General features: G+C 53.4%; 1 protein-coding gene across 5 annotated transcripts in view; it reads left to right on the plus strand.

The window, feature by feature from the left end:
* Positions 1–15,806, plus strand: part of NAP1L4 (nucleosome assembly protein 1 like 4) — a 63,591-nt gene extending 47,785 nt beyond the window's left edge. For 4 of the 5 annotated variants that reach the window (XM_060019487.1, XM_060019486.1, XM_060019488.1 and 1 more), the window contains exons 9-15: positions 1,697–1,836; positions 3,045–3,190; positions 5,493–5,515; positions 5,932–6,051; positions 8,890–8,919; positions 9,364–9,420; positions 14,727–15,806. In XM_060019487.1, the coding sequence (XP_059875470.1) occupies positions 1,697–1,836; positions 3,045–3,190; positions 5,493–5,515; positions 5,932–6,051; positions 8,890–8,919; positions 9,364–9,420; positions 14,727–14,765 (555 nt within the window). In that variant the 3' untranslated portion in view covers positions 14,766–15,806. Of the gene's footprint in view, positions 1–1,696; positions 1,837–3,044; positions 3,191–5,492; positions 5,516–5,931; positions 6,052–8,889; positions 8,920–9,363; positions 9,421–11,234; positions 11,273–14,726 lie in introns of all 5 variants that reach the window. The other variant, XM_060019485.1, reaches the window with a different exon arrangement.
* Positions 15,807–16,216: the final 410 nt, after the last annotated feature.

Below are 16,216 nucleotides of genomic sequence, written 5' to 3' on the forward strand. Positions count from 1 at the left end.
AGGAAGATAAATAATTCTGTCCATATCTATATGGACGTAATGAAGGACGGAATAAAACAGTGCCATTCGTTAGCCCAGCCCAGTCCCCAAGGTGGGTCATCCACATCTGTGGTCACCACCCTCAACAGTTCTCAAGTAATAGCAGTCTCCACTGACTGAAGTCCAAGATAAAGATCGGGTTTATGGGGCCTGGGGTCAGGTCCAGGAGAGCCGTGGAGAGGGATTCCGCCGATGTTCTGATTCCCCATAGCTGCCTTCCTGTCCTCACTGCACTTTGGTTTTGCCAGCCTAGTGACTTGTGGGTGTTGACCTCCCTTCCCCTCCAGCCCACACGACGCTGGCAGGGGTCAGTGGAGACCTGGCCAGATCCCTGCCATCCCTTCTGAACACTGACAGGACTGCCTCCAATCCTCTTGGCCACTTGTGTCTGTACTTCCCAGGCCCTTGTGGCCCTTCTCTTCCTCATCCCCCTCTTGGGGGAGTTCTTATTTCACTTCCCCTTGTGGAAGTGGCTTGTTTTTAGTCTTCTTAATTTTTTTCTCAACTGATGGTTGTACCATTACAATAAAAATAGAAATAGCTAACATTTAGCAAGTAATGCCTGTAAACCTGGCCCTGTTCTAAGTGCTTCCATAGATTAATCCTCAAGTGAACTCATGGAGAGAAAGGGTTGTTTATTCCATTTTGCAGGTGAGGAAACGAAAGCATAGGGACGTGGAATAGCTTCCCAGAATCACGCAGCACTGACAGGCAGAGGCTGGCCAGACCCAGAGCCGGTCCTTTAGACTGTTGCTTACTTCCCCCAGGTTGTCTTGTCAGAAGGGCTGAGGTCAATATCTTTGCACATGCTGCTGCATCCATCCAGGTATCTTCCTGAAATAGGACACATTCCTCAAAACAGAATTATTGGCTCCCAGAATGTTTTTTATTTTGTTAATTTTTTGATATTGCCAAATTGCCCTTCACAAAGCCCTTTACAGTATATGAGTGCCCCTGGCTTCCCCAAACCCTTGCCAGTACCATGTGTTCTTTGGACATTTTGCACAGAAAGGGGGCGTCTCATTTTATTTTTCATCTATTTTGTTACTGTGCACACGAATATCTTCTGATTTGTTACTACTGCTCTGTACACCCGTTTGTCCATTCCTCCCGTGCGTGTCTGTAGGTCTGAAGAGTGCTTTGTGAGTGAAGGGTGAACTTGTCCTTGGTGTGGTTTGAAGAGGCCCAGTCAGTGCCTCCCCTTCTCTCCCCACGTGGAGTCTTGGCCCTTTCGCTGCGCGGCAGAGAAGGAGCTGCTCTGCCCAAGAGAAAGGAGAGGGGGACAGGGTTCTGCTGTCGCCTTCTGCCTCCAGACCCCCGCCCTGCTGTGCTCTCGGGGAAGGGAGGGTGGGGCGGCAGGGAGAAGCCACACTCCTCAGGAGAGCTTGTCCTCCCTGGGAGGGGAGGTGGCGGGGCCCGAAGGGTGACGGGTATTTGCCCGCCTGCTGCCCTGCTTTAACTCTGTGCTGGTGCTTTTGCAGTCAGCAAGTTCTTATGTGGCAACACCTGTTGAGCTTTTCAGTCATGGTTTCTGCCTGTGGTGTCATGCTTAGGGAAGAGCTGGGTTCCAGTAAGTACTGTGTGATTCATAAAGTCGGTCGCTAATTAGTCATAGATTTTAAGTGGTGCTTAGCCCAGTTTCTGTCTTTTTTTCCAGTCTTTTGTATTAGAGTTCCACTTTGAATCCAACGACTACTTTACCAATTCAGTCCTGACAAAAACGTACAAGATGAAGTCAGAGCCAGATAAGGCCGATCCCTTTTCCTTTGAAGGTCCTGAAATAGTTGACTGTGACGGGTAAGGAAATGCCATTGCAACTTCTTTTTCTGAAACAAAAGCAGGAGGTGGTTTTACAACTTTACAAGTAAGATGGAAGTTAGGAATAAAGCAGAAAGCCTTTAATCTGTTTAAAAGCCCAAAAGACAAAGATGGAAATTAAAGAGTCTCTCTGGGAATATGATGACTGGCGCTGGGAAATGTATCATGTGGTTACGTGGGCCAGGGTTTGGGGTGGTGGCCCGATTTCCTCGTTTTAATGAGGGCATTGGGATCTCCAGTCACCGTAAGTGAAGCAGTGATCATTGAACTGATAAATTGCTCTCAGCGGGTATTTGTCGAGTGAATGAATGAGTCAGTGCAGCGCAGCACTGACCGCGGTGAGGCAGCGTGAGCGTGGTTGGCCTCAGGGCTGAGCGCCTTGGTGATTGCAGCCTGCGGACCACCAGGGAGAGTGGCTTGGAGTTCACTCCTCTTGGGTGGTTTGAGACGGTTTGGGAAATTGTTTTATTCTTGATTGAAACAGTTATCCTTATTCACTGAACCAAGTACTTATCCTGATGAATCTCCCTGTGTGAGTAATACAGAACTCTCTTAAAATCCTGCTAGACTGAAATGGCCAGAGTAATGTAGATTGTTTCCCACGGCCAGGCCATCGGGTGAGAAGGCCTGCCTTTCCAGGCATGTCCTTGAGCAGACGCTGTACAGACACTGCCAGGGCTCACCTGTTGGTCCAGGGTGATTCAGAGTGCTGTCCCCACCAGGGGCCGCTCAGCACACTGGGAACATTGTGTCTTGCTCCGGTCACCAGTGTTTGCGGTAGCCACCTGCTTGCTTTCTCCAACTTGTCCCACTCGCTTAGCTAGTTGTCTTGAGAATTCCGGCGCCTGAGTGGGTGGCTTCCTGTGCGCTGTGGGGTCTGCGACGGGGCAGCAGGTGACAAGCCCTTGAGCGGGCGTGGTCACGGGAAGAATGTTGGAGGACCCCTGCGAAACGTCTGGGGGTTAAAGCTGTGCAGCTCCGGGAGCTGCCGCGCTGACAGCCTGCCTGGCGGGGCCCTCCGCCTTCACTGGCCTTTGCGTGAGCTCACCGTGTGCCGAGTGCTCGCTCACAGGTTGTTAAGTTGTTTTGGGGTTAAGCACAGAGCTGTGATTTGCTTGCTGGACACACGTGTGACCAGTTTTTCTCATGGAGTGTGTACCCCCGTGATCACGGTCTTGTCCCTGTAGGTGTACCATTGACTGGAAGAAAGGAAAAAATGTAACAGTCAAAACCATCAAGAAAAAGCAGAAACATAAGGGCCGAGGCACCGTCAGAACAATCACCAAACAAGTCCCCAACGATTCCTTTTTCAACTTCTTCAGTCCGCTGAAAGGTGAGTGGGCTGGGTGGTGACTCCAGGTTACACACAGAATGACTGTTAACATCAGGAAGGCGGTTCTGGTCCTCTGGCGAGCGTTGGGGGGCGGAGCCGTGGCTGTGCGGGCGGGCCCACGGGTGCCTGTCCTGGCAGGAGGGTGAGCCTGGGCAGCTGGCGGAGCTACATGCCCCCGCCCCCAGGGGGAGGGCTCCGCGTGGCTGCTCTGCTCCCACCCTACAGCCTGCAGGGCGTCGGCCCACCCCTCCCTCTCCCCGCCCTCTCAGGTGGGTTTTTTGGTTTTTTCTTCGAGCCTTGGTATAGAGCTCAGGGGTTTGGGAACTTACATATTGTGACAAACACAGACTTAGGACAGAATCATAGCTTGGACGCTTGTTCTCTGCTCCCTGCTCCCACCCTCCAGTAAAAGAGAGATGGAAGTAGTAATGGCTCAGCCGCTGGTTTTGAGGAAAATTACTTGGAAGTCTTTACATAATTTCCTAATCCTGAGAATTCGAAGACCAGACCCGCTGGCAGCATTAAAATATGGATATGAGGGGAAAACATTTTCTCTTTATTTTCCGTGAACAAAAAACAGTTGGAGATAAATGTCGGCTCTGATCTAGGTCATTGGTGGCCCTTTGGGTTGTTTGTCGGGGCCACGGCGTGGCTTCCGTCTTCACTCTGACTCTTGTGCCGAGTTACCAAGCTGCCCGTCACCAGGCAGTCCATTGTCTTTCACTCTTGTGGCTATTTTCCGTGACTTGTCTTCGAACCTGGAAGATGCCGATGTATATCAGTTTTGGGGACAAGAACAGCCATAAATGTAGTTCTTAAATTTCCTTTTTCGGGAAGATCCCTTTCAGAGCCTCACATATGGGAGGCTTCCTGTGTGAATTCACCGTGAAGCAAAGGGGATTTGATTCCTAAATTCAGTGGCTTTTTTGGATGTTTTAAATAATAACAATTAAAATGGAATCAAGTGGATTCAAGAATTGGGGGGTGATTTTGGGGGTTCTAAAACTGTATTGTGGTTGCACAAGTCTAAAAATGTATGAGAAGTCATTGGATTGTATACTTAAAGTGGGTGAATTTTATGGTATATCACTATTTTTAAAGTAATTGAATAAACATAATATCAAGCGATATGCTCTATGAAAAGGAATAGAGGATGACAGTGGGGGAGGGGTGATGGAGTGGTCAAGGAAAAAAACCCAAACTGCTGAAATGCTTTTTGAAATGAAGAAAATAAAAGATGGCTAGTCCAGCAACCTGTTTGGCTTTAATCCTACAAACTGGCCCAGAAGTCAGGTGAGGAAGTCCTTGCTGTGATTGTTGCCACCCCTGAGTCCAGAGGCCCCGAGCCTGCATCTTAAACAGCAGGTGGGGCTCTTACACGCCCAGGCTCGGGCCCCCCACCGCCCACGGGGAGGGGTGCTCACACCAGCACCCGCTCCGCCGTGGCTGAGGTGGCGCGTGCCCCTGTCTGTGCTGGCCACGGAGACAGACCTTGCAGCAGAGGGGCGACAGGGAAGACACAAAGGCAGGGTGAGCCCGGCAAAGGGGACGCGACGCCTGGCGAAGCGCCACTGGGCTTCACTGAGCATGGTTTTAAGGCTGTGTTTTCCTGGTTCCGTGTTGGGCTGTAGTTCGGCACCGAGGTCTGTAGGGCCGTGGGTGCTGGAACCGAATCTCAGCTCACCTTTTGTGTGGAGCGCGGGCCTCTGCCGTGGGTGTCGGTGAGTGACGTCGCCCTGCGTGCTGCAGTGTTTGCGGGAGGAGCGGCTCCGCACTACCTTCTCCTTCCCCTTCGCAAGCAAGCAGGGATGCAGCTTCCGCCTAGCTGAGATGCAGCGCCTCGGTCGCACTGAGGACTTACAGCCTTAAAGTGCTTCCTGTTTCTCTACCGAAGCGTCGCTTGTAGTTTTGTAGGACACGGGTTAAAACTCCGCTTAAAACAAAAATGCCCTGAACGGCCACAGTCTGGGCAGCCGGTTCACCTTTCCATCTGCTGATGCTTTAAACGTCTGTAAATTCTCTTCTGAAAGTGGCCGCCTCCAGCTGGGCCTGTGAGCATTACTGGGTACTGGCCTTTGGCCCTTGATTGGGGGTGGGGGGAGGGAAGGGGGCCTGGCGGTGCTGGGGCCACAGCTTCAGCCTGCAGCAGGCGGGGGAGTGGGGAGCCGGCCAAGGGGAGGCACAACGCTTAGGCACTTTCTAGTGAGCTGTTCCATTTTATTTGTCAGCTGAGCTTCCTGTGTGGGCCTTAGAAGGCTTTGGTTGTCGATGTAATGCAGATGTGTTCTGTCTTTTTTTCTAGCATCAGGGGATGGAGAATCACTGGTAAGTTGTGTGTCATTATCAAAAAAGTATGTTGTTTTGCTGTTAAGGTCCTTATTTCCTGAGTAGTTTGCTACTTTCTTTTTAATCTGTTCTTACTGCCTAAAAACCAAGGGTGAATTTGTATTCCCTGCACCGTGGGGGTGGGATAGCAGCGCGCGTGCCGCGGGTGGACCTGAGGGCAGGCGTCTCCTTGAGCCTCACCCCCGCGCACAGGTGGCTCTGGGCCCTACGCTTTCCTGCCATTTGGCTGCAAGGGTTCCTTTAATGCGGCCTAACCTCAGAGATACCTGTCACCCAGCAGTGCCCGCACTGGGTGCGTTATAAGCCGAGTCACTGGAAGTGGGGGGTCAGGCATGGGCAAGGGAATGTGATGTTTACCCCACTGAAGCAAGTTAGCACTTCGCTTTTCCCCTCAGGATGAAGACTCCGAATTCACGTTAGCCTCCGACTTCGAGATTGGACACTTCTTCCGTGAGCGGATCGTGCCGCGCGCCGTGCTGTACTTCACGGGGGAGGCCATAGAGGACGACGACAACGTAGGTGGCCTGTGGGAGCTGCTGGGGTCAGAGCGGGTGCTGGCTTGGGACGCCCAGCCGAGATTTTCATGACATCCTCCACCAGGTCCACGGGGCACTGCCTTCTGGAGTTTGGAGGAAATAGACTGGGCAGGGAGATGGCAGAGGCGGGAGGAGCAGGTCTCTCTGAGGCATCTGAGCACCACACGCCCGCGTGGGCCCGGCCAGTGACTTGTTTCCGAATGTCCTCTAAGGACCCAGGGGTTCGCTGCTGCACACGAGGTCTGTGGCTTTGGGTGACTTCTGAACACGAGGAAACTCCTGTTCACCAAGCGACGGCCAGCAGAGCCGAGTCGTGCTGGCATGTGGCATATCGACCCCAAAGAAACAGAACCCCACACTCCACAGAAAAACAGCCCGGCTGCGCAGGCCACCTTCCCCTCTGCTTGAAGGAACTCGCCCTCCCACAGTCAGAACTTGGGAGCAGGACCCCTGAGCACAGCCTGGCCAGCTGCCCCGGGCTGTCACCTGAAATGGTTCTCCATCGTGACCAAGGCCCGTTTGCCACGAGCCCTCTTGTTGTGTGGAGATAAAGGTCTGTCCTGTGGCGTGTTGCTGGAAGTGTGCTTAGGTGCTCTTTGCTCCCTTGTGTTGAGTGCTCTGAGGTTCCTTTCTGGCGAGGTCTGTTGTGGCTGCTGGACAGGTCCGAGCTGCTTCGTGCCCTCCTTTGTGCTGAAGGCCCCCACGCAGCGGGAGTGGGCCAGCCCAGGGCGTACTGGCTACATCGCCTGACACTGGTGAGCTGCTCAGGTGCGGCCTGTCCATCCCCGGGCTGGGAGGTACTTGTGGGAATCCGGGAACACGGACACACACAGCACAGCGCAGTTTGGGGTCATCTTAGCGCTCAGGTAGTTGCTCAGACTTAAGTTTTAGGAAATGCTGGTTATGCAGCAAATTCTGGACCAGCGCTGTCCAGCGCACCTTCTGTGATGAGGGAGCTGTGCTCTGCCACATCTGCTGCAGCAGGACTGGCACCACGTGACGCTGGGAGATGGAAGGTGCGGCCCTTGGCGGCTGGGGAACCAGGGTTTGCATTTATCTAATTTGACCAAAAAAGATCGAGTGGCTACACACAATGGGAAACTCAGCTCTAGACCAGTGGTCTCAAGCTTTTTTGATCATACACCCGTCAGTTTAAAAACTTAATTAGCAGCTCATATATATTTATTTATAGTATAGGCAGCATAGCAACTCCTGGTGAGCAATACAGTGTGTTTGCCTGTAACATCCGTGTCCATGCTCATTCGTAATGCCTTTGGTGCAGGCACCGCAGGTGCGCAGTGTGGTCCAGGGGCTCACGTCAGCCTGCGTCTGCTGCAGCCCCAGCTCTGCCGGTTCCCACGCTTGGACCGGGGCTGGTGGTCGTCACTCCAGCTGCTCCTCAGGCTCCTGGCAGAGGAGGCTCGGTGGTACTGGGACAGAGATGAGTGCACTGACATCAGACACGCTAGGGACGATGTGGACACTGGGCATCGTTATGGGGTGAAGTGGGCGGAGGAGGAGTCCTGGTTTCGTCTTCCACACTCAGCGTGGGCCACCTCACTCGTCCCGCGGGCTGCACACCCCACTGGGAGCCTCTGCTCTGCCTGAGCGTGAGATGCCCACACAGAGCTCGCTCAGAAGACGGGGCCAGGGTGAGATGATGGCCTTAGAACCTCAGAAAATGGGCACTTGAGCCTGTGTGAGACTGGTTCCAGTGCGACCTGAAATGCTGCAGTGAGAGTCTTGTCGACTGCAGGACACTGAAAGGTCTTCTTTGTCAGAGGCCTGGAGGAAAAGGTGCCAAGACACGGTCAGATCCCAGGCCGAGCGCACCAGGCCCTGCCCGCACTGCGCTCTTCTGAGTTCCCTTTGAGTCGTTGCTGACGAGTGGGGGGGGCGGGGGGCTCCAAGAAGAAAGGGTTATAAGAGAAAGCTTGCTGAACCTTCATGTGTCTGTGTCAGTGCAGCCACCAGGGACGAGGGGTATTTCGTTCTGTTTGGCTTTTGACAGCAGTCTGATATTCGGGACTTGGCTGAGAGCCTGGCCAGCAGTGTCTTTGGACACACAAGACGTTGAATTGAGACGTTCATTCAGCTACACTGTTGGAGTTTCTCCCATGCACACTTTTTCTGACTTATTTTAAAGATTACACACCAAGATTTTATTACATTTCTAAATACAGATTAAAGATTTCCCCTTGTCCGAGTTATAAAATGACATTGAAAGTCCAGTATGTGATAAAATTAACGCTACTGGTTTGCTTATTAGATCAGCCAGTTTCCCAGTTGGACCCAGCGCACACCCAAGCCAACGGTTTCCTTTCTTCACCCCGTCTCCATCCGTAGTCTTCTTTTTGAGTGGTTTTCGGATACCTGGTATCCTATTAACATGGCAGGGCTTGTGAGCAAGCGGCCCCGCAGTTCTGGCCCTGGCTTGGAACAGAGGTGCCGGTGGCAGACTGGCCTCTGCTGAGAGGCCAGGCCACTTCCCGCTCTCCTTAGGCCCTATACCCCTGTGGGCGTTTGACGGGCTGTGTCTGGGTCAGGTTGCCTGGGTCACGCTTTATAAAACCTAAAAACGGGCTTCCCTGGTGGCGCAGTGGTTGAGAGTCTGCCTGCTGATGCAGGGGACACAGGTTCGTGCCCCGGTCCGGGAAGATCCCACGTGCCGCGGAGCGGCTGGGCCCGTGAGCCATGGCCGCTGAGCCTGCGGGTCCGGAGCCTGTGCTCCGCAACGGGAGAGGCCACAACAGTGAGAGGCCCGCGTACCGCAAAAAAAAAAAACAAAACCTAAAAACCTGTTTCCTTTCTTTTCAGTTTGAAGAAGGTGAGGAAGGAGAGGAGGAGGTAAGACATGGTTTTCGTGAGACATCATTCCCCGAGGTTGCTTTAGGCCTTCTCTGTTTGAGTGGATGAAGGTTATGAAGTCAGGGGACCACTTTAGACTCGTCTCGTGGGAAGCTGCCTTTGAAGCTTTCAGCCCTATTGAATACTACGGAAAGACACGGCAGATGGGTAGCAGTGTCCAGTTTGACCCTGCAGTTGGCGTATGAAAACGCATCTTAGAAAATAACCATTTAGCAAACCAAATCCACTTTTTCAGCAGTATGTTTATTTCAGGGTTATTTGCTAGAACAAGAAGTGTCCAAAGGAGGGGATTTAAAGAAGTATGGCTAGCAATGATTGTAATTGCTTTCCTTCAAAATCAGAGTATTGCTTTATTTGTGGCTGGTGGATCCACAAGAACTTAAGTCCTGTCTGTTCAACTAGCTCTCACTCCTTTCAATGCAGGAATTAGAAGGTGATGAGGAGGGAGAAGATGAGGACGATGCCGAAATTAACCCCAAGGTTAGTTATTTGGGGCTTCCCACGCCTGTGTATGCTACACTGTGGACCTTTTAAAACACGTTGCCCACTTTGAGGTAGTGGTGTTACAAATATGTACCTGTCATTCTCTAACTAGGAAAGTTAAAATGCACCAGGAAAATACTTGAATGAGGAGCTATTTAGACACCTGGTGTATAATTTGAGTGTTAAGTATGAGTACTAAACTGCTTTCCCAAGCTATATCTTATTTGTATAAACTTGTTCAGTAGAGCAGCTTTACATTCCATAACTTTAATTCTTTTAAGATAATGATTTAACTGACAACATGAATAAACTTTTTTGTTTTGTGTGTTTGTTTTTGGAAAAGGTACAGAGACGGGACTTGGTGGGGGGCTTGTTTTGTTTTGTTAATGATAGGATAATGGAGTTGTAGGCATAATTTTACAATTGTACATGGGCTGAGAATACTCAAAAGACATGTCCCGATAGCTCAGATATTTGAAATAAATTAGGAAGCTTTGCAAAAAACAAAACAACCAATTAGGATGACTGGGCAGTCCCATTAATTTTACGCCTGTCTTGAGTTTTTACTTACGGACTCAGATGAGCGTACATCAGGGACTTTGCCACTTGACACATATTTTAAATACAGAACTGTTCTAACGCTGTCCTGAAGCTGTAATTGCTCACGTGAAATTTATAGTTCACCTGACTCTTAGGACCAAATGTATCACAGGCTGTCAGAATACCAACATTACTTGGCATTGTAGAATCTTTATCTCTATTTAAGTAGATGTTGTTTGTTTGTTTGTTTACCCCCGTTGTGCCTGAAGTGGACCGTGCACTAAGCTGTCGTTGTGTAGCTGGGTCTGATCACTCTATAGCACCAGATGTTCCTATGAATGCATGCTTACAGCAGTAGTTCCTTCTGGGGAAGAATTCATGGTGGGTTTAAATCCTCACTGTGCCTTATAGATACTGCTCTGGGAGTGGGCTCGGGCATGTTCATGTTTTCAAAGCCAGCCTGTCTGTTGGGGCGTCGCCGTATGGACGGCGCACCTGTGCTCAGTTCCTGAGCTGCGAGCCTAGGGCCCTGCCTTGAGTGGATCGCCCTTCACTGTCGGGTAATAATAGAACCGCGCCGTGCCCGGTCCCAGGTGTCTGTATCTGGCTGTTCTTCTGCGCTTGGGGGGCGCTGATGCACACGTTCACGGTGGGGCTTCTAGAGCAGAGATGGCTGGTTACGGTGTCCACTGCTGGACTCAGGTGCCCTGTCTCTGGTCGCTTGTCTCACTGACAGCAGCTGCTCTGTTCCCCATTTCTTGTTGTTTCCTCCTGTTGTCCGTCCTCTCTCTCCCCTTGCCAAACCTTCTGTCTCCTCTCACGTCTGGGTTTTCTAGAGAATTCTCACCAAGTGATCACAGATAGCTTAACAGAAAGTAGAGACATGTCAGTAGTAAGCCTTCGTGAAGCCTTCGGTCTGTTGTGTTGGTTGGGAGTGGGCGAGGTGCCTGAGGAGGGCCCCTCGGTCAGCCACGTGCAGTCGAAATGCCCTAGTCCTGTCCCCTGGGGTCATGATGTGACACTTCTGTTCCTCCATGTGCACCTCCTCAGAGGGCGCAGTCACATCACAGTCTGTACAAGCACAGGAAGATCAGGAAGAAGTGTTGCGGTATTAAAGGTACAGATCTGGGTGTTGAGGTTTCCCATCTCAAGGTCGATATTTTTGCAGCCCTTTGTATCATGAGAAATGGTGGCTCTTTCCTCCTGTATAATTTTGTGCATTTCATTTTCTTTCATGCTGACAGTTCCTTTCAATTTTTTTCCCCATTTAGGTGTAATTTTTGTCTGTTAATCATTCATACGTTTCTAGGTAAGGTGGAATTCCATTCATTCCTAACTTCCAAACTTCTGGTCTGTGCTTTGTAGCAATGCCATGTTGTCGTGACTCGGTGGAGCGTCCAGGCGCACTCAGCACGTGCTGGCCTGGACGAGGGCTTTCTGAAGAGCAGTGTTTTTGTGCAGGTGTCTGTCGTGTGTGCTTTTAAAACCGACAGAAACCACGTCTGGCTCCTACTTGCTGAGCCCAGTGTTTGTCGCTGACCAAGTAACAGAGATGTAACTGGTGTGAAAGCTTTGTTGGTGATGGGGCTGCCGCCCCCCCCACACCCCCCACACCCAGGAAGAGGACAGAACAAGAGGGCCCTGGGACCAGGATGCACAGGTCCCCCAGCCATGCTGGCCTCAGCAGGACGAGGTCTGCTGCCTGCTGTGATTCTTCTCGACGTGTGTCTGTTGCCTGTTTATACGTTTTAAATTCAGGTGCTACGCAGACCAATAGATAATAAAGGGGTAACTTTAATGCGCCAGGATCTTCTCTCTCAGAAGCTGCCGGCACCAGGTTTCACATCAGCGCTAGTAAGTCTGTCAAGGTTGCTGAGGAGTGTACTGCTCGAGTAAGAAAAGGACCTGTTGTAGGTCCAGGTGAGCGTTGCAAGTCCCAGGAGCCGCCCTGTCCCCCTCTGGGGGTCATGGGTCCTCGTAGCTCTGCCCCAGTCACGAAGTCCCTCTCGTACGACACCGTCGGCTTATGTGGGGCAACGGAGGAGGGTGCAAACAGGAGAGCCTGTGAGAAGCCAGGGCGGCAGTGTCAGCATCTAGGAGAGAGCAGGGGCTGCCCGCGTTGAGCTAAGCAGACCAGCGGTGTGGGAGCGGCTCCTGGGAGAGCAGAGCTGTGTCTCTGCACCGCAGAGCCGTGGTCTGGGGGTCTGTGAGCCCCATGCCTTCGCGGGTCCATCTGCATCGCCTTCCTGTCTTACTCGGGCGGCTGGCTTTCTTAGAAGACTAACGGGCAGGTGGGCAGACTTGGGCTAAAGGAAGCATTTTAATTAGATGAAGTGAATGTACACCTGGGATCTTTTCTGTTTTAAAGGGTCAGATCTGATCATTTAGAATTGTGTCTGCTTACTGTCTGATTCCTGCTGCCCTGTGTGTCTGAAGAACGTGTCAGCCAAGCTGGTTTGGCCCGAAGCCCCACTGCTCCCCACCCTGCCCGTGGCTGCGAAGCGTCCATGAATGGTCCAGCCTGTACCTCTGGGCGAGGAGGACTCTCCTGTGGCAGAACCACAGCCGTGCCGTCTCGCCTGTGTCGTCAGGCGCCCCGTGGAGGGGGTCGTGTCATGGGCTGTTGGGCAGGTGCTCAGGCCTCAGGCCCCCAGCCCTGAGGCCGTGGTGGTGGCGTGTGCTTGCTACCAGCAGTGCAAGCCCTTCTTTTCAGTGCCCGCCCCCACCAGGCAGGGTGTTGACTGTTAGTTTGTGCCTTTGAAGCACCGACTCCCGTCCCTTGACGAGCGGCAGCATGAGAGACTGGGCTTCCAACAGCTTCGTGCCGTGGGGCAGAGGGCGCTCGGGTTAGTGCAGTGTTGCTCTGCCCTCTGTCACGGGCCGGAACTGTGGTGTCCCGGTGATGAAGCTCACGTGCGTGGCTCCAGGCTTCTGCGCTGGTGCCAGGCTGGGCTGCACGTGGCCCTCGGGAGGTGGGATGCTGGTGGCAGCCCAACCCTCTGCTGCCTGGCAAGCCCCACCTTCTGCCTCCTGTCTAAACACAGCGTCCCCACCCGGCTCCCACCCTCACAGCAGCCCGTCCTGGTCTTGGTTTTGGCGAGGACCCTTCCCTCTAGCAGTCTTCAGCACCCAGGGAAGGAGTTCGTTGTCAACAGACAGATGATTGATGCCTTCTCCTGGTTAAAGCTAGATGTGATGTCACTGAGACAGCACAGTGTAAGCCGTGTGCCGCTCTGCGTTCATGGCGTCCTGTACGTCCTGCGTACGTGTTTACCCAGAGGATGTAGAGCAGCAAGCCCGCTGCCCTGTGCCGCCCGCCCCGCCCCGCCCCGCCCCGCCGCACCACGGCCACGCCCACGGCACCGCCCCACCCACTCCCTCAGCCTCAGCTTCTCCCACCTCCTTCCTTTCTGCAGATCCAGTGATGGAAACCCACACACTTCTCCCCTGTCCACAAAAGGCTGCACGCCACTGCCCCAGCCCCTGCCAGTGCTGTCCCAGTCCTGGGGCACCTCTGCGCCTCCCCAGCGAGTCTGGGGCCGGCGTCTGATCCCCCTGGGCACAGTCTGGGCCACCTCCAGGTCTCCCCTTGAGACGACAGAGTTTGAGTTAGGTCTCTTTCAACTAGGATTTCTGGTCGGAGTATTTGTTTTGGTGCCCAGGCTCTTTCTTCAGCAGTGTTTCCGGTGAGCGTGTGATGGGCCGGTGCCATTGGCCCAGTGCTGGGCAGTGCTGGGCCGAGACCCGGGCCAGACCTGGAAGTCCCAGCTCGTCCCTGTGCTGTTACACTTACAACAAGGAGCGTAGCCCGGGGCCCCAGGTTATTGTTTTGTCTGTATGCACCCTTTACACATCAGCTTGTTCATCCCTTAGGTGTGGTTTCCCAAGGAATGACCTGTAGCCCAGCTTATTCCATGCAAGGTGTCAGTTGTGTTATCCCAGATGGTTCTTCTGAACTGTGTGGTGCGGGTTTTTCTTAAGACTCCGTAGATGTGCCAAGTTGTATTCAGAGTAATGTCATCTTCACAGCCAAGACCATAGGTTACTGACGAGTAAATTCATTTGCTAAGAAGTACTGGTGAAATGGTTACCTGTCTCTCAGGCTGCTTTTGTCCTCCACACAGCATTCATGGGGTCGCTAAGTGGGTTTCAGCGACAGGAGACGCAGCTGCCGACCACACGGAAGTGCGTCCGCTCCTTGTCTCGCTCGCGCCTTCTCTGAAAGGACGGAACTCCCAGCCGAGGGGGCTCCTGGGAGGACTGGGGCCTGGCTGTGGAGTTCTTGGTGGCCTCTCGTCCTTTGTCGGGGCGCCTCGGGCCAGGGCAGGAGGGGCTTTGCTTCAGGGCCCGGCCTGGGGGCAGGTGTGCTCCAGGCAGCGCCCGCAGCCTTGTTCACCTCGGGGATGGAGGGGAGCCAGCGCTGTTCCCTGCCTGCTCACCCCAGAGCCGAGGCGCCTGCCAGCTTTGGAACGAGGGCACTGCTGTGCGTTTAATTACTGTCTGCCACCCGAGGACCTCCCTCACCCGGAGACCCTCCTGCTGAGAATTAGAATGTCTTTATACAGAGAGAGGCAGCCCGGCTGTGACCTTGTTACTGGGAAGTTAGCTGCTTATTTGTTACTATTTTTAAAGTGTATTTGTAGTGGCCGTGTTTTCAGCAAGAACGAGTGAATACTTGAGTCTTTGTTTTCGCTGTTGGTTGGAGATGCCTGGTTGGTGGAATTGCTCGGTTCTCTACAAGTCTTGTTCTCTCTCGTTGACAGAAGGAGCCCAGCCAGCCCTCGGAGTGCAAGCAGCAGTGAGGCGCCGCTCGCTCGTGTGGACAAGTGCTTACGCCTAACTTGTTTTCAAGTGCATGATTTTCACTTTAACTTCTCCTTTTACTTTATTATTTTGCTTAACCTGTACAGTGGCAACTCAGACGCATTTCAGAAACAGGAGGTTTAATTCCAGCAGCACGCTCTACGGCCTTGGGCGCAGCTCAGTGGACCCGCCCAGCCCTGCCTTAGGGAGGGCCTCGCAGACCGCTGGGGCGGTGGGGTGGGGGCGGATCACTTGACACCGGGGGCCGTGCCAGGGCGCAGTTCCAAGGCGTGTAGATCCAGTTCACCCCTCCCGCCATCAGACGGGATTCCTGTTTCTTTGGAAGAAACCCACATGCAGTTTCCAGTTGTCTCGGGAGAGCCGGCCGGGGTTGGCACTCATCCCACTCACCCTTTGGCTTTATTTTCCTCGGGGCTGGGGTGAGGGTCGCGGCGCCCACTGAGCCTGAGGCGCGAGCTTGTGTGATTCATCTCGTATTTATTTCTCTCTCACGCTTGTGAGGGCTTGGGACGTGAGCTGTCCTTCGAGTTTCTGAGACCCTGTGGGCACCAGAGACCCGGTGCCCCGAGCAAGAGTTGGTGGTCCGCCCGCATGGAAGAAGGCCTCCCTCCCGCCAGCCGTGGGCCAGGGCTGGTTCTCGGGACACACGGACCACGCTTGGCGCTGAGGACGGGGGTGGGGTGGGGCTATGGGCAGAGCCAGGGTTTGCCAGGCTTCGCGGGGAGGGGCTCGGGCAGGAAAGTACAGCTTTCCCACGTAGTGTGTAAAATGTCTTGCTTTCTCGGTAGCTCCCGTTTCTCAGCCTCACATTCACCTTGTCTTAAAAGCCCTGGGTTCCGAGCGACCCGTTCTTGGCTGGAATGTGGGTGTCAAGTGTGTGACCTCTGGCCCCAGGGGCATCCACGCTGTGGCCAGGCTGTAGACTGCTCAGCCTTACTTATGATACATTTGTAACTGAATACAGTGTTTTCAATTTGTACAGACTAGTTAGAATATTCTATTAAAGTTGTGAACTGCGAGCCCAGCGCTGTGTGTGTCTTCATTGCGGGAGGCCCGGCGGGTTGGGGCACTTGGGGCGGGTGGGGCTCGGATGTGGTTGCGCAGCCTCCCAGGCCGGGTCGGGTCTCTGGAGCCCCGGTCGTGGGCAGATCCGGGACTTCCGGGCTCCGGGTCTTCTGTTTTGATTTTGAGGCTTTAAAGCCCATCTTGAGTTAGGGCTGCGGGCCCACTTCACCGTCGGGGTGGGTCTGGGGTCCCCGGGTGGGCCCTTTGCTGCCCCGAGAGAGCATCTGCTCCTTCCCCCAGCAGAGTCATTTCTCCACGTGTGCGGGGCTGGACCTTTCCGATGAGAAGGTTCCAGGAGGGACACTTGCTGCGCCATGGCCACGTTCGGCGTGTCTTCTCGCTGGTGCTCTTCTGGTGCTTGTGC

This window comes from Delphinus delphis, chromosome 8 (genome assembly GCF_949987515.2).
Source record: "Delphinus delphis chromosome 8, mDelDel1.2, whole genome shotgun sequence".
In the NCBI taxonomy this organism is placed as follows: domain Eukaryota; kingdom Metazoa; phylum Chordata; class Mammalia; order Artiodactyla; family Delphinidae; genus Delphinus; species Delphinus delphis.